Source organism: Aspergillus vadensis, assembly GCF_003184925.1.
Source record: "Aspergillus vadensis CBS 113365 unplaced genomic scaffold BO88scaffold_9, whole genome shotgun sequence".
Taxonomy (NCBI): Eukaryota; Fungi; Ascomycota; class Eurotiomycetes; order Eurotiales; family Aspergillaceae; genus Aspergillus; species Aspergillus vadensis.
The window spans coordinates 377,967-399,496 of record NW_020292047.1 but is presented as its reverse complement, the minus strand read 5'-3'; the positions used below and the strand labels follow the sequence as shown (position 1 = coordinate 399,496).

Below are 21,530 nucleotides of genomic sequence, written 5' to 3'. Positions count from 1 at the left end.
CCAGAAGTCAGCGGGCCCGCGAATTCAATTGACTCTCTCCGAGACGGAAGACGGAGTAGACATCTGCCAACTTCAAGGCCTGACGGGTTCCTGGTGGAACAATGGCACGACTAGAACTTTTCGAGAGCGCCTTACCAGATTGCTTCGCCCCGTCATGACATCAGCCTACGAAGCTCAATTTCGCTTGTGGTGTTTTCACGAATCAAGCCTAATTTTAGTGGCTGGGATAAGCTGAAGCCGATGCAGCGCACAGGCAGCAGAATTGTATACTATCGACACCCTGCATTGTAGGCGTATTCGACGAAGTTTGGGACTGACGTATGCAATGGCGTCGCAGAAGCTGCAGCGACAGCACAAGGGGTGGAGGCAGACTTTGTAACGGAGCTGCCGCTCCAACTAGCAGGGCGGCCGCAGCGTCGGATGATTTACTGTCCATCTCCACTGACACCGCAAGCATCACACCTCGTGCGATGGCTATGTCTGATGCGGTCAAGTACGGTCATGTTTGGTGTCATTTGAACGGTCGAAAGACGGCTATACTCATGAAGTAAAGAACGAGAAAGGGACCCGTGGCATTTCCAGGCCCTTCCAGGTACGTGTGCAGCATCTTTTGTCTTGTATACTCGTCTCAGGTTAGAAATCCGTGGCTGGAAGTTATCCTACAACTCGGCCTCCACATGGGGGCCAGATCCCTAATGTTGTCACCTTGTGACTCTTCGGATCCGCCACCAGCTCCACCAACCAATTCGAACAAAGAACGCGGGTAATCTAATGAAAGTTACAGGTATTGTTTTGTATGATTCCAAGCAGGAAGGCGCGATCGGGCCAATCAGAGCCCCACTCCCAGCCACATCACCCGCCCAACCTCCCCTTTTACGGCCGGCCCCACCCGTTTTCGCCACCCAATCAGTGCGCGCGTTGCTTATCGATAAGCCGAGATCCTCCAGCTCCCAGAACTATGCCCGTCCTCCCTCCCTTTCTCCCCTCCCTGCACTCTTTTCTGCAAAACAACTTCACGCGAAACGAACTGGTCTCTCGTTACTATTACTGCTCTACCTTGCTGCTCCACATTTGAAAAACAAAACCATCCAACCAACGCTCATCGGTCCTTCGTTACTCTCCTTCACGCTCTCTGTCAATCCACCCCTACCGAACTGCGTCTTGTCACTCCTTCATTATATTCCTCCCTAGGATAGTCTAGCAACATGATGGACGCCAGAGTCCCCAAGCGGGGCTTAATGGCAATGGCTCACACTGCTCATGCAGCGGGCATCTTTGCGGATATGTCCGTGGATGGCCCGATTATTGGCACGTTGGTCGTCGTCGCCGACCGCGCCAAAAACCTCCCAAACAGAAAAACAATGGGCAAGCAGAACCCGTACTGTGCTGCGCGCCTTGGAAAAGAAGCAAAAAAGACTGGTACAGATCTGCGAGGTGGTCAAACTCCCAAATGGTATGTATCTTGCCACCATCTGAACTTGGACGTCATATAGACGAAGCTAACTGACGTAGGGATGATGAACTTCGCTTCAACGTACACGAATCTCCAGACTACTACAGATTGAAAGTATCTGTTTTCAATGATGAGAAAAAGACCGACCTCATTGGAGAGACATGGGTCGATCTGAGTGATCTGATCATTCCGGGCGGCAGTCAAAACGACCACTGGCATCCCTTGCAATTCCGTGGAAAATACGCTGGCGAAGTCCGGCTTGAAATGACCTACTATGATACACGACCCGAAGATGAAGCGGTGATCGAAAGAAGAACGCCCGCCTCTGACAAGGTCCACCCAAGGAAGATTGCATCCTTCAGCTCAGGTCCCGCGGCGCCTAGCCCTGGTACCCTGTCTGGTCCCAGGCAGCTGAAAGATGTCAAAAGACGGCCACTCCCTTCGGATCCTCGCCCGAGATCTTCGGCGCACTCAAGCACATCGAGCAGCTCGCCGGTCCGTGCTAACGAGAGCACGAACTCGGCTCCAACCCTCCACCACCACAGTCACAGCCATCATCATCAAGATCTCAGACAGCCAAGAGTGGATAACAGCAGCTCTGGAATGAGTGATAGCACCACCTCGCTCCCTACATACAACCATAGAGAATACGCAAGCCCGCAACGACTGGAAAGTAACAGTATGGTTGTTGCCAATCCCACGGGATCCTATCAAACGAATCCCTGTCCCTATCCTATCAATCCTTCAGACAGCGGTTCGGGTGCCACACATAGCACGACTTCATTGCCAACTTATCAGAATCATGATTACTCAAGGCCTCATGTTGAGCATAACCCGCCGATGAGCGACAGCTCCAGCTTGCTTCCACTCCTTCCAAACCCTCACCGAGTTGAGTACGCTAGCCAGGCACCGCCTCACAGTAGCAGCAACTCACTCGTCGGCAATGCCACGAGCTCGTACAATACGAGTTCATGTCCGTCTTATCATGCGGAGTACACAAAAATACCAGATAGCAGTTCGTTTGCCTCGACAAACTCGAGTGCACAACAGACGGCCTACGGGCATTATCGTGAATATGCACAGATTGGATATACGCCCCCACTTCTCACTGACAGTCAGCCTTCTTCCCTGTCATACGCGATGATGCAACCCCGTGTTGAGGACGAAGAAGAAGACGGACTCCCACCCCCTCCACCCGCTCATCGCTCAGGACTGATTCCATCCAACCAACCAGTGTCAGTGGCGCCGAACCCTGCCCCTCAGGCGTACACGCAACCTCCCCCCCAGGCGTACGCACAACCAGCTCCTCTGCCGCAGGTTACCATGCCCGAGCCGATGGATAAGCCTGCTTCGGACAACAGTCTGTATACGACCCCATCGTGGGATCCCAATTGGGACTATCCCAGAGGCAGACGTGAGGAAACTGCCGTGGCCACAACAAACGCAGTGCCAGCCAGTCTGGTTCCGGGAGTTGATCCGGTGGTTGCAGCAGCCGAATCAGATCGCGCGGCGTATGAGCGAGAAATCAGACGAAGGAGCGGTAATTTCGATGAAAATCCGCTGCAAATGGTCCATCAGCCAGTTGATAACAGGAGACATTCTCGTGGTCCCTATGACGAGAATCCTCTGAAGAAACCTGTCGATACTCGGTCTCTTGTGAGCCGAACTTCGACAGCTCCCAATAATCAGCTTGTCCCTAGAAGAAAATCAGTCAGCCCCCGACCCCCATCGATGAGGGGCCGAGAGGTGTCTCCTGTTCCGTTTTCTCCCGATTCCTATCTGCCTGAAGCGGCGCGAGAGCCAGCAGCGCGAGAGTCAGGCCCCATTATCGGGGATGATGGTCGAGAAATTGATCCTTCTGACCATCTGCCTACAAACACCTGGGCCCCAGAGCCCGAACGAAAAACCAAAAAGCCGGGAGTTGTTGTGCGTTTCCGCAGCCCCGTTCATCGAGATAGCCCACCTAAGGACTACGGACATCGCAAGTCCATGTCCGAAGCATACTCTAATTCTCCCTCGAGGCTATATGCCGAGGCAAACAACCCCCCTATACCATCTAAGGTGCCTGTCGGGCTACCAACAAAAAGTTACGGAAACATTGATCAAAGCTACGATGCTCTGAGCCGAGAGCTCAATACGATAGATATTGGAGGATCTGGTCGAGGCATGAAAAGATATGCCCTTAGTTACGTGTCTTAGATAGATACTTGTTCTTTGTTGCGTTATGGACAGCGATGTGCTGCATCTTTTTTCTCTAGATAGGATGTTTTCTTTTCTTCTTGTCTTTGGCAGGTTCAAGTGTTTGCTTTAGATAGCTTTTTTCATGTCTTTTCTTTCGGTTTAGGTAGCTTTTCATTCTTATTTCAGATAGCTAGCTATCTTTATGATACCAATGTTACTCATCAAAAGTCTTTACACAGTATCTGAAGGAAACGATATGCGAACCACACCAATAACAGTGATATCACCAGTCACTACGGAGTAGACATAACAAGTAATCAATAAACAGCCACAACATAGCTCAAAACTTAATCTCAGTCACTCTACCCCGTACAGGCAATTGAACTCCCTCTGAGCCAATACCTACGCAAACCTCGCGACAAACCTGGACGAAAGCAATTCTAGAACCCCAATGGAAGAATCGAAAGGCCAAGACCCGCAACAAATGAGACAATCACGAACCAATAAGGAAAGAAGCATGATTCAGATTGACTTCATGATGAACCATTGATTGACATTGAACCCGTGCGGAGACACCCATACTTCTTCTCTTATTTGTCTGGTGGGGAGTTAGTTACTGTTATGGGGAGAAGGGGATGACATCACTTTGTTGCCACTGGGGGAGGTGGGGAGGTGTAGGTATAAGTATCCTTCTTCGTTCGAGGACAATACTATTGTTTAACATAATTTTGAAGAAGGTTATCACAATCTATAAGAAATATTCTGTTGTCAATTGACTAAATCTATCTGAATATTCTCTCTCGGATATCATCTACACTACCACCGATAACAACCACCACAACACCACACAACAACAAGCAAACAAAATGTCCTACCGCACCACCTCCAGCTCCTCCTCCGCCTTCTCCTCCTACTCCTCCTCCACTTCTAACGACAACAACAACAACCCCCGAACCGAATCGACCGGCCACCGCTACGCCACTACCTCACACACCGACCCCACCGGCGCTACTACCGTCCGCACCGGATACCAGAATCTAGGCGAGGAGCCGGTTTTCGAAGAGCGGAGATTCGATTCGGCGGGTCGGGAGGGCGCGTTGTTGGATACTCAGGGTGGGATGGGTGCTGCGGGGGGTACTAGGGCTATTAGGGAGTTGGATGAGGATGCTGATGAGGGGGAGTGGGAGGATGGGACTTATTGATTGAAGTCCTTCCCTGGCTTACTTGAGTGTATGTAAGCACTATGTCTGGTTTGAAGATAATGGTAATAATAATGAAATGTGATCTCATTAATAGTATGTTGAAATATTGAGTAGCAATGGTTGTATATACGTAGTGATTGTTGACTGCTGCTTTGTTGATGATTGGTTATAACTATACCGTATCCAGCTGTTTTAGCCAGGCGGGGATGTCTGGGCCGTAGTCTAGGTCTTCCGTCTAGATTGGGCATCTGGGTCGGTTGGTTAGCATGATACTTTGATTGAATGATGGGGTTGTACTTGGTAAACAAACCCATTGGTGGATGTCACAGAGAGAGAATGTTCGTAAGATGCAGGTTAGGGAGCTCAATGATGATGGGAATGGTGAAAACTGACAGAAGTATACTTAAGCTACGATGTAGTCTTAACTATTGCTAGTGCCTGCTTGCTTCTTCGGGCTGCGGAAGACGGATCGCATCTCAGTACTTTTGCGAAGAGAATGGCACTTTTGTAAAAAGATGAGAACCGAACTGTAATTTAATGAGAGTGAAAAAGTGGATAAAATAGTTAGAAATTAATTACTAGTAAGATTATGTATCATCTTGACCTATCAACAAAAGGGAGATGTTCTGGCTGAGACCGACATAAAGGCTTCTGGATTGATCGTGCCGTGAAACACCATGTCAAGTAATCTATTCCAGCCACGCCTCGATAGCAAACCGCAGGTTCTCCTGCAACCATTCCTCATCTCCTGTAGTCTCGCTTTCAAAGCCATGACCCCCTGGCCGCAGTGCCAAAACAATCTTATCCCCTCCCGGCTTCCCATTCATCACTTTCCTTGCCTTGTCCACGAAGGCTTGACTATCCTCCAGAGGCAAGATGTCATCTTCCAGGCCATGTCGGATAGAGATACCTCCACGGGGGAACTTGACGTCCGGCTCATCCAGCCGTTCCATAGGGTGCCGCAATGCCCGCCGGGGGTCTTTCTCAGTTCCACGTTCGTAGAGTTCATAGAGGCGTGCAACCTCAACAATGGCAAGCATTAAAGGCAATCGCCCAGGCGGCGTAATCGATGATTGTACTACTCCTTTTTCACTGTCTCTGATCGCTTCATCGACAACACGATTTGCCTCTTCCAGAGACAGACCGCTTAAACGAGGTGGGTCCTTCCGTACGGAAACATCCTCGACAGGAGCACTGAGAAAGCCAGGAAAGCTTGCTGTTGCAGCCCGGATCTCCTCTGGGTGCGCCAGGGCGTGACAGATGCTGAGTGTGCCCCCAGCGGATTCACCGGCAGTAATGATGCGATCCAGGTCGAGTTCTGTTGGATTAGGCTGGGATGAGAGAAGTTCCGCCGCTGCGGGCGAATGCAGCCAGATCCAGAAATCCTCAATGTCGTCGAAAAGGTCGAGGGTGGTAACCTCGGGAAGGAGGCGGTAATTCGGAGATACGATCACCGCATTGTGCTGTTTCGCGATGTCGAAGAGGTATTGGGGGAACCATTCAAAGAAGAGCGCGTCTCCGGTTAGCTACTGCAGGTTAGAATCGTACATATTGATGGTGCTTGTCTAGTGAGTGGGCCACTTACGAAACCCCCGCCATGGAAATGGATGATAACTGGCCGCTTGCCGGTGTAGTTTGACTGGGGGATGATGAGATCGGCGCGGATGTTGTGATCGCCGACTGTTTTATAGTTGGTTTGGACCAGGTCAAAGCCGGCCAATCTCTTCTGCGCCAAGGGTGACTGTATTTTTGTCATGATTTCAAGTCAAAATCTTGATTGTATGATTGAGAGGATGATGAGGTAGGTAGAGGCATCATTCTGGCAGGAAATTGGCCCAATTTATGGTCTGTTGAAGATCACATTGTTGAATGGCCATGTCGGACATCGCACGGATCAGCCGCTCTTCTGACGATATTTGTCTGGTTTGCTCTGTTTGTTGGCGGAGACCCTGACATGTGATTGGCTATCTGGTTGGCATGGGGCGTGCTTGTTTGCATGGATAACCTCCGACGCAAACACTTTACAAATCTCATTTTTGCGCTCAGATTCTCGGATTTGACAATGAGACCGGATCTGGGCATTGCTTGATTTCTACTCCGAGTCCAAAGTAAGCACTAATCTTTGAGGGTCTTGCTAATCAATAACATGACAGGTGGAATATTTCCCATATCCCTGCTACTTCTACACCAAGCAAAGGAGATAATGATCGGAGACCGGGCGCACGGGCACCCATGCCCGGCGACATCCCCTCGGGTTTGATAGTGAGACCGAAGCTGGAGTCTTACCCTACCTCGATTATCGTTCTAAGGGAAAAAAAAAGAATCTCAGTTCAAAGGGTTTTGTTTATGCCTTATCTGACAGGTTGCCTCTTGTCCAGCTCTAGTATTACTATAGGGAATAGGTACAGTATCGATTTTTAGTTGCAGGAGGATTCGACCGAGTTATTTGCTAGTAGGAAATTCGACTAACTTACCACTAAATAAACGCCCAGCAGCACCACCAAAACCAAATAATTCATGTCTTAGATGCTTTTCACACTCTTATATCTGCCAAGTCCTTCACCAGTCCTCACTATTATATATTCGCAGCTATGTGATCTCCTGCTTACCTCTGCTAACCCTAAAGCAAAGGGGATAATGATCGGAGACTGGGTGTGTGGGGATGTGGATTCCCCCACACCTGCTGACGCGGACTTAAGCGGACTTAAGTGGACACACATCTAATATTTGACATCATGAGCTGTTCTGCAACGGATATAATTGAGTTTTCCCATACACCAAAACTCGTTGTTTCCATCTTCAAACTCCCCAATCAGACAAGATGCCCTCCAGCAACTACAACTACAACAAACTCGCGGGCAAGCATGTCCTGATCTTCGGAGGCACCTCCGGCATAGGCCTGGGAGTGGCCAAACTCTCACTAGCCGCATCAGCCAGAGTCACCGTGTCTTCATCCTCGAGCAAACGCATTGAAACCACCATTCAAGATCTCAAGACAGAATTTCCAAGTGCCCAAGTCCAAGGACACGTATGCGATCTTTCCAAAGACACTGTCGAAGAAGACCTCGAGGCGCTCTTCCAAAAAACCAACCAAGTTGACCACATTGTGTTCACCGCGACGGATGCGCCAGCCATCATGCCCGTGCAGGAAATTACTCGGGAGAAGCTCATCGCTGCCGGTCAAGTGCGCTTCTTCGCGGCTGTACTCGTTGCCAAGATCGGCTCTCGATACCTCTCCCCGGGTCCCGAGTCATCAATTACCTTGACGACAGGAACCAATTGGGAACGCCCGATGGCCGGTTGGACGGCGGTAGCTGGATACTTGGGTGGTACCTGCAGTGTTGCACGTAATCTGGCGGTAGATTTGAAGCCGATACGTGTGAACGCTGTGAGTCCCGGACTGGTGAAAACTCCGCTATGGAACGATCTGATGAATGAGGAGGAGCAAGACAATTTATGCCAATTTGCTGCAGCGAAGAATCCGACGGGAAGGATTGGTCTACCGGAAGAAGTGGCAGAGGCTTATATTTATCTGATGAAGGATGTGAACGTTACTGGACGGATTGTTAGTTCGGATTCGGGTGCTTTGCTTGTGTGAGGGCATCGGTAGCATTGCCTTAGAAAATTAGAGAAACCAATTGTTTGGACATGGAGTTCCACGGCTTGCTTCGGAGTTTATTGCAGACATATCGTTTGAAGCCCGTTATACCGTTGGCTCAATAAATAGGTTGTCACGTAATGGCTTCCTGATACTAGTTTCTTGATGCCCATAAGTCCCACCTACATAATACTAAGATCAACGCGATTATAAATACAAATAAGCTAGGCCTTCATCAACACGCTCCTGATTCATCCAGCACCTGACCAGTCTCATCAGTCCCCACAACTAACTGAACAGCACGACTTTGACACAGGGCGCAGACACGCCAAATCCAAGACCAAAAAGAAAAGCCAACCGTCCAATAATCACCAACGAGCTGTAAGCGAGAAGGGAACTGTAGTACAAATTAGGCACACATGGTCGATTTGACCCTTATATACTACCCGAGATTACATTCCAGACTAGGAGCCGCTGCCTCATTGATGTCATATCTAGACACGACCCTGATTGAATTGGGGTTATTCACGTCCACATGCACATTACCTCATTATCCGAACGGCTGTGTCACTCTTGGGTGGTGTTTCAGTTCTTGGGTTCTCTGTTGTGCGCGTATATACCCCTACACTGCCCCGTCCGTCATGATAGCCGGGTTTGCGATTGAACTTGTATATTCCTTCGTATATGCCTAACGTCATGCATATACGAGTTGGTCAATTGACCAAGTACTGAGAACTAGGCAGATACATGACTGGAACCGAGCCAGAACCGAACATGGACTATCATAAGGGACGAATAACATATATATACGACCATAATCTAGTTCCATATCATCAGCTACAACTCAGACCAGGGAATCTTCAAGCAGACACCAGATAATAAAAACTACTTACCACCTTATCACAATTACTGCCTACTATCTACTTCCAAAATGAACCTTCTCATCACTCTCAGCACCCTCCCCCTCCTCATCCCCCTCACCCTCGCCCACCCAACCAACCCCCTATCCGCCGCCCTGGACATCGCCCACGACGCCACCCAATCCGCCGCAAATATCATCTCCTCTACCCCCAATATCATCACCTCCTCTGCGCCCTACGACCTGGTCTCCGACCTCTGCACCCCAACAGGCGCAAACTATTGCAACCTCGGCGTCGCCACGTACGCACCCAACGGCCGGGTCCAGCTGCGCGAGACCTACGTCTACGATCGCTCCTGCAGGGGACTTGGGGCTCTGCCGCAGAGTCTTGATACGGGCCATTGGTCCCTGCATTCGTTGCTGCCGTGGACGGTGGAGGTTGATGTTAAGGGCGGGGGGAATAAGCCGGAGGGCGATGCTTGGTATGCCGGACGGAAAATCGATTTGGGGAAGAAGATGGCGTGTAAGGATTGTGCGGGAGGTTTGAAGGATTGGCAGTGTTGTAGGGTGGCGTTTGACTGTCGGTAGATTAGTGGGCTTGGGTTAGTGGGAATTGGCTGGAGAGAGGGATGAGGGTGTCTTTCGGGGTATATTGTTTTTGTCTTGTTTGCGGAAATTGATGGTTTTGGGTCAGTCATGAATCCGATAAGGAGAGTATGTTGTAGGAAGAGTGTGATTGTGTGTGTGTAGAAAAGGGGTTAATGGAAGTGGAGATTAATGGTCTCTTTTATAGGTAGTATGATTTTGGGACGGACGTATTGCTCCGTCTGCTGTCCGATATATCGTTTCTGGTCCTACAGTCAGCATTTTAACATATGATGTGGTCTATTTTAATTAGTACCGTAATGGCTAGCCTGATTGCAGATGACCACCTGCATCAGCCCATTCATACAATATAGAAAGCTTCGGCAGCTGAATGGCTCATGTCCTTGGATGAAGCACATGCTAGGCGACTATAACTACCGAGTTAAGGGTCCAGGATCCATCACATCAGCTCCACCCGACCAAAGCCCCCGCTTCCTATTTAAAGGCTAGGGAGGCACTGGTGTCATTGGAAACGTGTCAGGAAGAGTTCCCACCTTATCCCCATTTGCATCATCATGGCCATTGCGAGTTCCACCTCTGCCGCCCCAAAAGGCAACGCTTTCGTTGGAACCGAAGGGATTTATAACCTCCCGCACCACCAACGAGAGATCGACCGTCTCCAACGGCAGCACAACTTCATTCTGTCGTCCACAGGAGGTCTTCTCCTGAGCATGCCTGTGGAGACCAATGCTACACTGAGGATTCTGGACTCTGGTGCAGCGGATGGTAAGTGGAAAGGAGGGAGCCCTTCTACGGTCAAGATAACTGTCGTTGACTCATGATGCTGGAGTAGGAACCTGGCTTCATTCTGTAGCACAGCACTATCCCAATCAGAGATGGTCCCTTCATGGCATCGACATTGGCTCCGCGCTTTTCCCGCCTCCCTCTGCAGACGGTCCGATTGTGGATCTTCGGAAGCATGATATCCGGGAGCCAATTCCAAAGCATCTGCACCTACCAGAAAGCTTCGACATCGTTCATCAACGCTATCTTATATGGGGCCTGAAAAGCTCGGAATGGCCACAGGCCGTGGGAAACTTGCGTTCAGTGTTGAAGCCTGGAGGCTGGATTCAGCTCGTGGAAGCACAATGGATAGATCGTGACACACCATTTGACCCTGTTAAGTTCCCTACCCTTGCCAAGATGTCGGAGTTCGAAAAGTGGAGCACTGCTGCTTTTGGGATGAATGCTTATATTGCTTATGAACTGGAGGATTTGCTCAGTGACCTGGGATTCAGGAACATTAAGAAAACATCATTCGCTCTGGGGTATGGTGCCATGGCTAAAGAGGAGCAGTGGAAAGTGACCTCTCCTCATATATTGGTGGAAGGATTCCGCAGTCTCGGGCATAAAATGCCCCCTGGCGGTATCCCTGGGGTGGCAAGAACCCCGGCTGAGTACGATGCTTTCTTGGACGAATTGCGGGACGACGTGATCAAGTATGGATATGCGCCGCAGCTGAATATTGTCATTGGGCAGAAGCCCTCGGAACTGGCTTTAGCCTCACTCTGAGTGCACCGGCGCCGAGTTTGTCTGGACAAGGTACATGATGTGGTTCATGCGTTGAACCATATATTGTAATGTGATTATCCTCGAGTGTTTTTGTTGAAATGCTATGGCTGTACTGCGTATACCAAGCATGATAATCACCAGAGATGTAAAGTAGCCAGCGATGGCGCCAGCTTCATGGCGGGTAAGCATCAAGCTTATAACTGGGTGGGGTGAGGTTGGACGGTAGGGTGAGGAGCGAGCATGTGCAGGTGGTACGAGGGAGCTAGGGCCTCCAACCCCTTTACCATACTTCTGACCGGAAACTTATAGATCACGACCACAACGAGCACGAAAATAAAACCTATCGCGATCGGAAGAGGTCGTCTATGTGTTTTCCCCTGGCCCGGCCACGCAAGGGGGCGGGGTGTGGATCCACCTGAATCTGCGACCAGCTCCACTGGCTCAGGCAGACAAGGCTGCCTGGTTTGGTAGCCAAATCATACATGATATATGCACCCGAAGTCGTTCCGCAATAGCTAGGCTAGAGGCCCATGCTGTGTAGTGACCAGGCGCATTCTGTGTGAGATATGAATCACCGACATAAGGCACACCTTCACACGTCTGTGTCGGAGATCAACTATTGCCCGAGGGCGGTATAATACTGATTCCAATGGCAAGGCATTGTTCATTCGAGCACACTGAGCCTCACAAGTGTGATAAGGCTACTGGCATGCTTGCTGCATGCATAAGAGGCGAATAGCTTTGAGACCGCACCAATCATGCAGGTTATATGATGATGTTCCCAATGTATTTGCATATGTACCGTGAGGTGGCTGCTCACATCAAACTTCTCTCAAGGCTACAGCGTCACTGCCTGCCATTATTATTCGAGACTCTTCTATTTGCCTCTCAAAGAAAATAGCAATATAGACATGACTGAATGGCTCCCCATTCTATAAGTGTCTCCGACATCCTCGCCCGAAAGTAGGTTTGTTCATCAGGCCTTTTAAATTTTTCTTTACCTAAAAGAATTCATTTGCTGACGGCAAAATGGGAGAACAACCAGGTCTATCAGAGAAGGAAATTGACGCGGAGAATACCATTAAGGACTCGACCGTTACCACCATGAAAAAATGCGGTAACCAACAAAACGCTGAAGGAGACCAACAAAAGACGACGGGAGCGGACTCCAGCTCTGACGAATGGCAGCACCTTGATAATACTGTCCCAGACGAGGCATTTTCTTCGCTTGGTTGTCCTGTGAACAAAGACCTAGAGGACACTGTGCCAGATGACTCCCCGAAAAGCTTGGTGGAAGGAAATACCACTACGGGTAACACGCCAACATGCGGCGATACTGAAACCAAGAAGACGGGCGATACAACAAAGGAAGGAAGCCAACTAGGCGATGACGAAGCCTTTTTTTTCCATGTTGACGAGGGTGAGCCACCAGCCACAAGTTTTTCTAGCGAAAACAAAGACGTCGACAAGGGCAATTCAAGCCCCAATCACGAAGGACTTGACGAAGAGGTGAACTTACTTGATAGCGAAGAAAAGTGGACCAATGCAGAAGAAGACAGCGAAACTCACGAACCCGAAAACAACAACGTCGACGACAACCAAGTCGATGAAGAAATAGCCGAAGAGACGAACGATAACGGATTCCAACATAACAGTGAGGAGGAGAGTAGCGATATTCAAAATAACGGGAATAACGGTGAAGAAGACAATAGCCAGTGCGATGAAGATGACGAAGATACCAAATCTGTCTCTAGCACAGATAGCAACTACTTCCTCAAAACATGGAGGTATTTACCAGAAGACGAAGACATTGCTGCTGGGAATGAGATGGACCTGAAGTTTGATGACCAAGCCATTGAAGATCTTGAAGCCAACGTGGACGATATGGACGATGAATCACCCTCCCGCTTGGAATGGCTTAGACAGAAACGGCTGCTAGCTGGGCTGCAGCTATCCAAGAATGAACAGCGCCTTGAACGGTTGATGGATCGCGTCATGTGTCTAATTGGTCAGGAGAATGTCAAGGCTCAATTTTTGGCCCTCAAAGCCAGGATCGAAGCAGATAAATCGCGGGGCGAAGACTTCAAGAATGCCCATCATGACATTATAATTACTGGAAGCATAGGAGCCGGTCAGTGTATCTCCGGAATTGCGTGAATATTCACTGAGAAGCTCAGGGAAAACAATCGTGGCCAAGATCTATGCGGAGTTCCTTGCTTGTTTTGGTCTTGCGGCGAGGAGTATCAGCCATTATTCAGGGTACCACGTGGCATGCCAGAGATTCCACCGTTGGTACCCGTCAGAAGGAGTATGCTTAGTGTTCTCTTTTCTCGAAGTGTCTATATATATACTAAAAGATTTCAGGTCATATTCATTGACCGAGCCGACCAGCTTACAACACATCCAACAGTGACCGACGAGTTTCTCACTTTCATGCGAAACTATGATGGAGATATTGTGGTCATTCTGATCGGACCGCACAAAGGGTTCAGTGACACTGGAGCGTCTCGCCTCTTCTCCATGAAACTGGCTCTCGAGGACTATTCTGATGAAGAAATCCATCGCCTGTTGGTTCGTATACTGAAAAAGGCTAAGTTGCACGTTGAAGGGGGTTGGCATGGACCGTGCCTGAAAATCCTGACTCGTCGAATTTGTCGTACGCGATCAGGTAACGCCTTCAATAATATCCTTGCTTTGCACACTGTTCTGGAATTGGTGATGAATCGTCAAGCTTTGCGACTCCGCCAGTCATTAGGAGACACGGCAGCCAAGCGCACGAAGGAACCCAACTATAATTATCTGACAAAATTCGATCTTCTCGGACCAGAACCAGTGACCAAACTCAGAGAAAGCGAGGCCTGGAAGCAACTGCAAGACATGATCGGGTTCCAGGAGGTCAAAGAGATGGTCGATGAACTGGTGCATCAAGCAAACACCAATCATCACCGTGAGCTTCAAGGCCTACCTCCACTTAATATACCCTTGAACAAGGTGTTCTTAGGCCCTCCAGGCACTGGCAAAACCACAGTCGCCAAGCTATATGGGCAGATTATTGCCGAAATCGGTCTCCTCTCTGGTGATGAGGTTGTGGTGAAAGATCCATCTGATTTCATTGGGCAATATATCGGCAACTCGGAAGCAAACACCAAGGAAATACTCCGTGCTACTGAGGGCAAGGTTCTCATCATTGATGATGCGCATATGCTTTATCAGGGAACTGGGCATGGGGCTAATTGCTCGGATTCGTTCCGGCTCGCTGTTGTGGATACGCTAGTCACAAATACTTCGAATGAACCCGGCGATGACCGTTGTATTATCCTCATTGGTTATCCGGACCTGATGAAGGAGTTCTTCAACAACAGTAACCCGGGGTTACGACGTCGATTCCCATTAGAAGAGGCTTTTCACTTTCAAGACTACTCAGTCGATCAGCTTGCTATGATTCTTGACCTGAAAATGTCGCATGATGAATTAGAGGCTACCGATCAGGCCAGAGAAGTTGCCTTAGAACTTCTTGCGCGGGCTCGAGACCGGCCCAACTTCGGAGGTGGAGGTGATGTCGAAAATCTGCTTGGAAAAGCAGAAATGGCCTTTTATAAGAGAGTGAGGGGTGTTAAGAACCGAAAAGGAAAGAAGATCGAGGCCTCCGATTTTGACCCAGAGCATGATAGGGCCTTAAAGGGTAGCAAGGCATGTGATTCACTCCTCTCATCAATGATCGGCATGGACAGTATAATCTCCCTTTTCAGAAGCTATCAAAAGGTATCGTCCGGGATGCGATTGCAGGGGATTGATCCGCGTCCATATATTCCATTCGCATTTGTCTTCAAGGGGCCACCAGGGACCGGGAAATCTACTACAGCTCGCATTCTTGGTGATATATTCTACGAGATGGGATTCCTCTCCACCTCCGAAGTCATTGATTGCTCTGCGACAGATTTGATTGGCGAGTATGTAGGGCAAACAGGACCCAAGGTGATCAATCTTCTGGAGCGGGCTTTGGGAAAGGTACTATTTATCGACGAAGCTTATCGGCTAGCGGCAGTCCACTGGCAACTGCTCGAGCTTTGCTAACGAAGCTGTTGGAGAGTTGGTCGACTGTATGACAAAGCCACGCTACTCTCGCAAGCTCGTGATTGTCCTAGCTGGCTACTCGGATGATATGGATAGGCTACTTCATATGAATACGGGTTTACGGTCTCGGTTTCCGACCGACATTGTCTTTCCCTCGATGAGCCCAGCTCACTGCCTTGAATACCTTGAAGTGCAGCTAGGGAAGCTCCAGATAAGAGTGGATCGAAGCCGTACCATTAGTGAATGGGAAGATTCAACTGTTCGGGACCTGTTCGCCCAGTTGCAAAAGACAAGGTCTTGGGCAAATGCCCGGGGTGTTGAAACACTCGCCCGCAATATCGTTTTCGAGGTGTACAAGAGTCAACAGGGCACCAGTGACTCCGATCTCAGCGTTTCTATGGACGATATTATGAACTGTCTAGATGACATGCTAGACCAGCGCGACCAGTCTTCTGAATGAACGACCTCTGATGCGCGGGGTCGTCTGACGCTTAGCTCCCAGGTCCTTAAATGAAGTTGGTATTCAATTCTCGGTTGCTTTTGTTATTGATGCTTGGCAGCTTGCATTCATACAGCTCAGGTGCATTTAGACTTGTTTTAATCTGTTTGCTTCAACCTAAGCACTACTGTTGTTAGTACTCACTATATAGTGATTTGGCATTTCACTAAGCATTTCCTGCATGGTACCTTTTATGATTCATGACAGTGAACTATACTAAGATGAAAGAAATTGAGCTTCACGTTCTCCATTACTCATACGTATAAAGATGTTTGTATCCTCGCTTCTTGTTGAGAACAAAACAAAAAAGATAGTAAATAATACTTATCAGTTAGCACTCTCTTACCTTTTTATAATTTGAAAAAGAAGGATTGTCAGGATTGTCGAACTAAATATAAGTTTATTCTCCTAATGTTCATTCTCGGACACAATTTCCGCGCCGGAGCAAATCGCATATACTTAAAGTCGTATGTAGATACAGATAGCTATAAACTACACATGAAACTAGCCACAGCCCTATTGATAAGCCATACACAGATACTTAAGCACACATGTCAAAAGAAGACAAATAGATAGATCTTGAAATTCATATTTGGGGAAGATTCCGATCGGTTTGATGGGCCCGGATCTTGCCTCTTTTGAATGCAGGATCTGGTAATCTTTTCAACATCCGGACCTTGGTACGTGTCTACGCCTATAAAGGGTGTCTCCATTTTGTTTTATCGTTGATATAGAATATTCATCGCTCTTGTTATGATCTCTAACCTCGTTTCTATAATGGCATAATAGACTCGGTATTCCCTTCTCAAAGCATAGTACCTCTGACTTGGATTATGTATGAGCGCAACTGACATTTACTTAACACCGAAAGCTCACATTGAAGAATCCTCATTGAACAAAGACACAATATATCTATCAATATATCAAGCGCAGGATTTCTAGCCCTGTCGCCAAAAAATACCCTATACGTCGATAGAAGTTGGTAAACCACGATGGTAAAAGAGAGTCTGAACTACGACATCGGCCGAATCCACTACATCGGACCGGACAAGCATCCCGAATTTACCGTTTACAAAGGCAACAAATACTTCAGGATAACCATCGGCGATGCGAGAAAATACCCCCGGTTCTACAAGAAATACAAGACACGTCTCCGAAAATCAAACCACCCACCACACAGAAAGCTAAAGGACGCTAAGCACAGTGTCTACCGATGCATCCTGAAGTACTGCGGTTTGAATAAACTAGTCCCTCCATTTGACTATACCAAGATCCACACAGCCGAGGACTGCTTCAATGAGCTTGGAGTTGTTGAATGCCGTATAGACTGGACCAAGGAAGGTGGCTTCAGATTCAAGACGCCGGAACCCATCAGCAACGGGGTTGAATTCAAGGGCATAGCCATCCCGGATGCCGTGGCGGCTGGGTATCCACGGCTTCCTGCATATAATCTCAGAGATATCACAGTTAGTTTGGACCCTGATCCGAACTCCGTCTTCCCTAAGGAGGTGTCTCTGGTTGAACAACCTAATGAGGCCCTCTACTTTAAGAGGCTCACGGGAAGGGACAAGTCGGATTTGATCTGCTCTTATAATGAAATCGAGAGCTATACGAAGCTGTGGGACTCTGGGATTTACGACGAGCCCCTCTTTTTGGGGGCTCGAGTCGTTGGGGTGGCGCAGGACTGGAGCAAGAAGGTATTTGGTCTTCTTTTGTTGCACATTGAGGGTTCTACTCTCAGTGATGTGATGCGGGATGGACGACCGTTGCCGGATAAAGAACGCCGGGATAAATGGTATTGGCAGATACAGAATAGCTTGAAGATTCTTCATCGGAGGAACTTGCTTTGGGGAGATCCTAAGGCTGATAATGTGCTCATTGATGTGAATGATGATGCTTGGTTGATTGGGTTTGGGAAGACCTGTACGGCCCCGTGGGTGGATAGGTGGGCAAATGGTACGCTTGAAGGGGATAAACAGGGAGTTAAACGGTTGAAAAGGATGTTGCTTTGAGGGTTTACAGCGGAGAATTGGCTTTAGTGTAACTGAACAATACTGTTATGCACTGATTAACGAATTGCTTTGAAGGAGATAGTAATCAAGAATTATCCACCCACCAGTTGCCCCGCCGAGCCCCATCAATCCATAACCATTGGCAATGTGAGAAATTAGCTCAAAATAGCAAAATAGCAAGACCTTAAGATGGGTTTAAAGTGGGTCTGAGCATGATTGAGGGAATATAGCAGCGCTCTAACAAGATGGTACAGAAGAGGCATATTCAGGCAACAAGGCCATAATCAGGCAGCAGATACATTAATGACTAAGCACTCAAGGGCCCCTCCAATTTTACAATATTAATCTGAAACAATGTGAACTTCAAACATCATGGGCTTCGTTGCACTATAGACTGTATCATAACTACCCACAACAACCCGTCGTCCACTCTTCTGTCTGTTTCCCCGGCTCTATCTCCATTGCTTTCGTCGTATCCGTTGCCCTGGCCCCTGGCCGCGCTACCACGACACGGTACTCGCCCCGGTCGCAGAACACCTTCCCCAGAAACGCCCCCAGGAAGATGGAGATGATCATGTACCCATTGTAGTACATGGCAATCAGCATGATAATGTACGCGAGTCCAAACTGCAGCGTGTGCAGTAGCGCCCGCGCCAACTGCTGCCAGGGACTGGCTCGGAAGGTAAGCACCGTTGGCCCGTGCTCTAGGCTGTCACCGCAGAAAAACTGCATGCGGTCCGATGTTGTTTGCGCTGCAACGTAGCGCTGGAATTGTCGTTGGAGATGCTCCTCGTATTGCTTGCTTAGGAGGCGGAGGAAGTCGAGCAAAACGACGAGAAAGGCGACTGCAATGCATGAGACGGCGAATTGGCCCGCCGTGTTGATGTGCCAGGTGGAGGAGAGGAAACCTGCAGTTGTTAGGGCTGGATGGATGAGAGCTATACAGAGTACTAAGGATTCATACAGGCATCGATTGTGGTCCAATTCCATAACATCTGCCATGTTGATTAGTCATCAGATGTCAAGCAGAGGATGAGACGACGTACGGTTACCGAGCAGGCGCTCGAGTTGGAGCTGGACATATCCATGTGCATGTCCATGGTGGTGATGGTGATGGTGATGGTGTTGCAGTTCGGGAACCAATGGAGAGGGGAATGGCACGGTCTACTTATACGAAGCATGAATGAGCAGATTATCACGTACGATGCTTGGCGATGAGCAGATATCGGCCTTGGCGACTCCACCGCGATGACTCCACTCCCAATCCTGAGGATATAGAAATGGCCACTGCCACCGGCTCGAGCGCACCTGCAAATTTTATCCCATCTACACTTCCTCCACCATGGGACATATTCAGGACTTCTCCCAGGATTCCGCCCTGGAATACCACTGGGGATATGTTGCCCGCCAGGTCCCATGCACCAAAGATGCCGGTACCTGCGCCTATTTGGACGCGGTTTATCACGGCCACGATGTCAGCATGCTCTACAGCTTCATTCTGTGGGCGGTCATCGTGGGACTTTTGTTCCTGTGGGCGCTGGGGGGACGCCTCGTTCGGTTTGATCGATCTGTAGCCAGGACCTCGCCCAAGCCTGTCCGTCAGAGTGCTCCCTACCGTCTTTCGCGGACGATCCAGGCGCTTGTCCGGCGACATCTGCTCCCGGAAGCCTTGCCTTGGGTGTTTGGACATACCACACGTCTGCAAGTCCTTATATTCCTAATTATCTCCGGGTATCTGCTGGTCTTTACCCTAGTGGGCATCACCTACAAGACCTGGGTCACTCCCATTAGCGGCAGTTCGCTCAACAACACGCGCAGTGGATTGGGTCCGTGGGCAGACCGCATCGGTGTGCTGGCGTTCGCCCTCACGCCATTGTCCATTCTGCTCTCCAGCCGGGAATCATTGCTTTCGCTGATTACCGGCGTTCCATACCATCACTTCAACTTCCTCCACCGCTGGCTGGGATGGGTGATCTACATTCAGTCGGCCATGCACACCATCGGCTGGACCATCGTTGAGGGAAAGCTCTACCAGCCGCAGCCCGCGCAGTGGAACAGCTTCATCACGCAGCCCTACATCATCTGGGGCATCGTGGCCATGATCCTGCTCTCCTTCCTGGTCTTCCACAGCACTAAGCGCGGCATCCAGCTGACGGGCTACGAGTTCTTCCGCAAGGCCCACTACGTAGTCGCCATGGTCTATGTCGGGGCCTGCTGGGCGCATTGGTCACACCTGTACTGCTGGATGCTGGCCTCACTGGTAGTCTGGTTCCTGGACCGGGGGATCCGCCTCGTTCGCGTCTTCGTGCTGCATCATCTGAACGTCCCGACCACGACGTCGTCCACCACCGGAGGGTTGCACATCCCGCACGCCGCGATCCAGTTGCACCCCAACCCGGACGATGGCGACATCATCCGCCTTGACTTCCACCATAATCATGACCCCTGGCACATCGGCCAGCACTTCTTCCTCTGCTTCCCGCAGTTGAGTCTGTGGCAAGCTCATCCACTCACCCCCTGCAGCGTACCAGACACCTTACCCACCGGCCAGCCGCACACCTACATCATCCGCGCCCGGAAGGGACTGACGCGGGAACTCGCCCACCTCGCACGCATCTCGTCACAGACTTCTCAACCGAGTGACGGTGAGACCACCACGATGACGAGCGCCGGCCCCACAACCCCAGTGATTCTCTGTGGGCCTTACGGCCAGTCCATCATGGAGGAAACCACAACCGCTGGAAGCAGCAACCTCCTCTGCATTGCCGGCGGGACGGGCATCACCTTCGTGCTTCCCCCACTTCTCCATTCACTCAGCAACACATCCACTTCCAAGTCCCAACCGACGCAGATCCTCGAACTCATCTGGATCATCCGCCGCAAGGCCGACATGCAATGGATCGCCCCGGAGCTCGACATCCTGCAGCGCCTGGCATCCACCCACTCGAACACGTTCAGAGTTCGCATCTTCGTGACGCGGGAGACGGCGCCAGTCCCCGAGGTCTCCGACCTCGAGAAATCGCCCTGCTGTGCGGGAGCGAGTGCGTCGTCGGACTCTGGGGTTGCCGTGCAGTATACCCTCTCATCTGAAGACACTGCGGTCGCTGGGACAGCGGCAGCGGCCCATCATCATCCGGATCTCGAGGACATTGTCGAGGATTTCCTGGACCGGGTGGTCGATGGTCCGACGCGGGTGCTCGCCAGCGGACCGGCGGGGATGATTACCACGCTGCGGACGGCGGTGGCGGGGCGAAATCGACCAGGAAGGGTATGGCGCGGGGAGGAGCGATGGGATGTGCAGTTGGTGCATGATGACCGGGTGGAGTGGTGATAATGGTGTGTAGCCTTGTATATAGTTATTTTGCAGATATGAATGTGATACCCAGCTGCTACCTTTCGAGTTGCATACGTTTTGGTGAAAAGAGTGGAGTATTGCTGTCCAGCTGATCTGAACTAGGGTCCTGACTATGGTAGAGGCTCATATGATGGAGAGTG

The 21,530-nt window shown here is 49.9% G+C and overlaps 11 protein-coding genes across 11 annotated transcripts; 9 read left to right on the top strand and 2 right to left on the bottom strand.

The window, feature by feature from the left end:
* The first annotated feature begins 974 nt into the window (after positions 1 to 974).
* BO88DRAFT_363993 (uncharacterized protein) lies at positions 975 to 3,854 on the top strand. The gene is made up of 2 exons (XM_025703959.1): positions 975 to 1,453; positions 1,513 to 3,854. Exons 1-2 carry the CDS (start codon positions 1,206 to 1,208, stop codon positions 3,650 to 3,652), a joined length of 2,388 nt encoding a protein of 795 aa, XP_025563696.1. The 5' UTR covers positions 975 to 1,205; the 3' UTR covers positions 3,653 to 3,854.
* Positions 3,855 to 4,500: 646 nt separating this feature from the next.
* BO88DRAFT_434790 (uncharacterized protein) lies at positions 4,501 to 5,225 on the top strand (the record flags this gene model as incomplete). Its single annotated transcript, XM_025709495.1, has 2 exons — positions 4,501 to 4,864; positions 4,931 to 5,225. The coding sequence occupies one exon, from the start codon at positions 4,501 to 4,503 to the stop codon at positions 4,834 to 4,836; it is 336 nt and encodes a 111-aa protein (XP_025563695.1). The 3' UTR covers positions 4,837 to 4,864; positions 4,931 to 5,225.
* A 229-nt stretch (positions 5,226 to 5,454) lies between these two features.
* Positions 5,455 to 6,672, bottom strand: BO88DRAFT_386899 (uncharacterized protein). The gene is made up of 2 exons (XM_025704801.1): positions 6,422 to 6,672; positions 5,455 to 6,362 (listed from the first exon to the last, which is right to left on the bottom strand). The coding sequence occupies exons 1-2, from the start codon at positions 6,590 to 6,592 to the stop codon at positions 5,526 to 5,528; spliced, it is 1,008 nt and encodes a 335-aa protein (XP_025563694.1). The 5' UTR covers positions 6,593 to 6,672; the 3' UTR covers positions 5,455 to 5,525.
* Positions 6,673 to 7,457: 785 nt separating this feature from the next.
* BO88DRAFT_270186 (oxidoreductase, short chain dehydrogenase/reductase family) lies at positions 7,458 to 8,528 on the top strand. The gene has a single exon (XM_025702347.1). It carries the CDS (start codon positions 7,658 to 7,660, stop codon positions 8,432 to 8,434), a length of 777 nt encoding a protein of 258 aa, XP_025563693.1. The 5' UTR covers positions 7,458 to 7,657; the 3' UTR covers positions 8,435 to 8,528.
* Positions 8,529 to 9,365: 837 nt separating this feature from the next.
* BO88DRAFT_363985 (uncharacterized protein) lies at positions 9,366 to 9,959 on the top strand (the record flags this gene model as incomplete). Its single annotated transcript, XM_025703958.1, has 1 exon — positions 9,366 to 9,959. The coding sequence occupies one exon, from the start codon at positions 9,366 to 9,368 to the stop codon at positions 9,879 to 9,881; it is 516 nt and encodes a 171-aa protein (XP_025563692.1). The 3' UTR covers positions 9,882 to 9,959.
* Positions 9,960 to 10,392: 433 nt separating this feature from the next.
* Positions 10,393 to 11,450, top strand: BO88DRAFT_443265 (methyltransferase family protein; the record flags this gene model as incomplete). The annotated part of the gene is made up of 2 exons (XM_025710005.1): positions 10,393 to 10,664; positions 10,732 to 11,450. Exons 1-2 carry the CDS (start codon positions 10,454 to 10,456, stop codon positions 11,448 to 11,450), a joined length of 930 nt encoding a protein of 309 aa, XP_025563691.1. The 5' UTR covers positions 10,393 to 10,453.
* Positions 11,451 to 12,479: 1,029 nt separating this feature from the next.
* BO88DRAFT_481225 (uncharacterized protein) lies at positions 12,480 to 13,607 on the top strand (the record flags this gene model as incomplete). Its single annotated transcript, XM_025712181.1, has 1 exon — positions 12,480 to 13,607. The coding sequence occupies one exon, from the start codon at positions 12,480 to 12,482 to the stop codon at positions 13,605 to 13,607; it is 1,128 nt and encodes a 375-aa protein (XP_025563690.1).
* A 276-nt stretch (positions 13,608 to 13,883) lies between these two features.
* On the top strand, positions 13,884 to 15,984 carry BO88DRAFT_424850 (P-loop containing nucleoside triphosphate hydrolase protein; the record flags this gene model as incomplete). Its single annotated transcript, XM_025708777.1, has 3 exons — positions 13,884 to 14,094; positions 14,119 to 15,458; positions 15,496 to 15,984. 3 exons carry the CDS (start codon positions 13,884 to 13,886, stop codon positions 15,982 to 15,984), a joined length of 2,040 nt encoding a protein of 679 aa, XP_025563689.1.
* A 1,031-nt stretch (positions 15,985 to 17,015) lies between these two features.
* BO88DRAFT_481208 (uncharacterized protein) lies at positions 17,016 to 18,035 on the top strand (the record flags this gene model as incomplete). Its single annotated transcript, XM_025712180.1, has 1 exon — positions 17,016 to 18,035. One exon carries the CDS (start codon positions 17,016 to 17,018, stop codon positions 18,033 to 18,035), a length of 1,020 nt encoding a protein of 339 aa, XP_025563688.1.
* Positions 18,036 to 18,323: 288 nt separating this feature from the next.
* BO88DRAFT_404242 (copper transporter family protein) lies at positions 18,324 to 19,157 on the bottom strand. Its single transcript, XM_025706565.1, has 3 exons — positions 19,082 to 19,157; positions 19,000 to 19,030; positions 18,324 to 18,943 (listed from the first exon to the last, which is right to left on the bottom strand). Exons 1-3 carry the CDS (start codon positions 19,133 to 19,135, stop codon positions 18,441 to 18,443), a joined length of 588 nt encoding a protein of 195 aa, XP_025563687.1. The 5' UTR covers positions 19,136 to 19,157; the 3' UTR covers positions 18,324 to 18,440.
* A 187-nt stretch (positions 19,158 to 19,344) lies between these two features.
* Positions 19,345 to 21,422, top strand: BO88DRAFT_404241 (ferric reductase family protein). Its single transcript, XM_025706564.1, has one exon. The coding sequence runs from the start codon at positions 19,378 to 19,380 to the stop codon at positions 21,364 to 21,366; it is 1,989 nt and encodes a 662-aa protein (XP_025563686.1). The 5' UTR covers positions 19,345 to 19,377; the 3' UTR covers positions 21,367 to 21,422.
* The last annotated feature ends 108 nt before the right edge of the window (positions 21,423 to 21,530 follow it).

Excerpts from the sequence above, each read along its gene's own strand:
- BO88DRAFT_404241 (XM_025706564.1), top strand. The coding sequence starts at position 19,378 with ATGGGACATATTCAGGACTTCTCCCAGGATTCCGCCCTGGAATACCAC.
- BO88DRAFT_363993 (XM_025703959.1), top strand. The coding sequence starts at position 1,206 with ATGATGGACGCCAGAGTCCCCAAGCGGGGCTTAATGGCAATGGCTCAC. Across the intron at positions 1,454-1,512 it reads GGTGGTCAAACTCCCAAATG|GGATGATGAACTTCGCTTCA; the intron begins GTATGTATCTTG and ends TAACTGACGTAG.
- BO88DRAFT_270186 (XM_025702347.1), top strand. The coding sequence starts at position 7,658 with ATGCCCTCCAGCAACTACAACTACAACAAACTCGCGGGCAAGCATGTC.
- BO88DRAFT_404242 (XM_025706565.1), bottom strand. The coding sequence starts at position 19,135 with ATGGACATGCACATGGATATGTCCAGCTCCAACTCGAGCGCCTGCTCG. Across the intron at positions 19,031-19,081 it reads CGAGCGCCTGCTCGGTAACC|ATGTTATGGAATTGGACCAC; the intron begins GTACGTCGTCTC and ends TCAACATGGCAG. Across the intron at positions 18,944-18,999 it reads TTGGACCACAATCGATGCCT|GTTTCCTCTCCTCCACCTGG; the intron begins GTATGAATCCTT and ends TAACAACTGCAG.
- BO88DRAFT_386899 (XM_025704801.1), bottom strand. The coding sequence starts at position 6,592 with ATGACAAAAATACAGTCACCCTTGGCGCAGAAGAGATTGGCCGGCTTT. Across the intron at positions 6,363-6,421 it reads ATTTCCATGGCGGGGGTTTC|CTAACCGGAGACGCGCTCTT; the intron begins GTAAGTGGCCCA and ends AACCTGCAGTAG.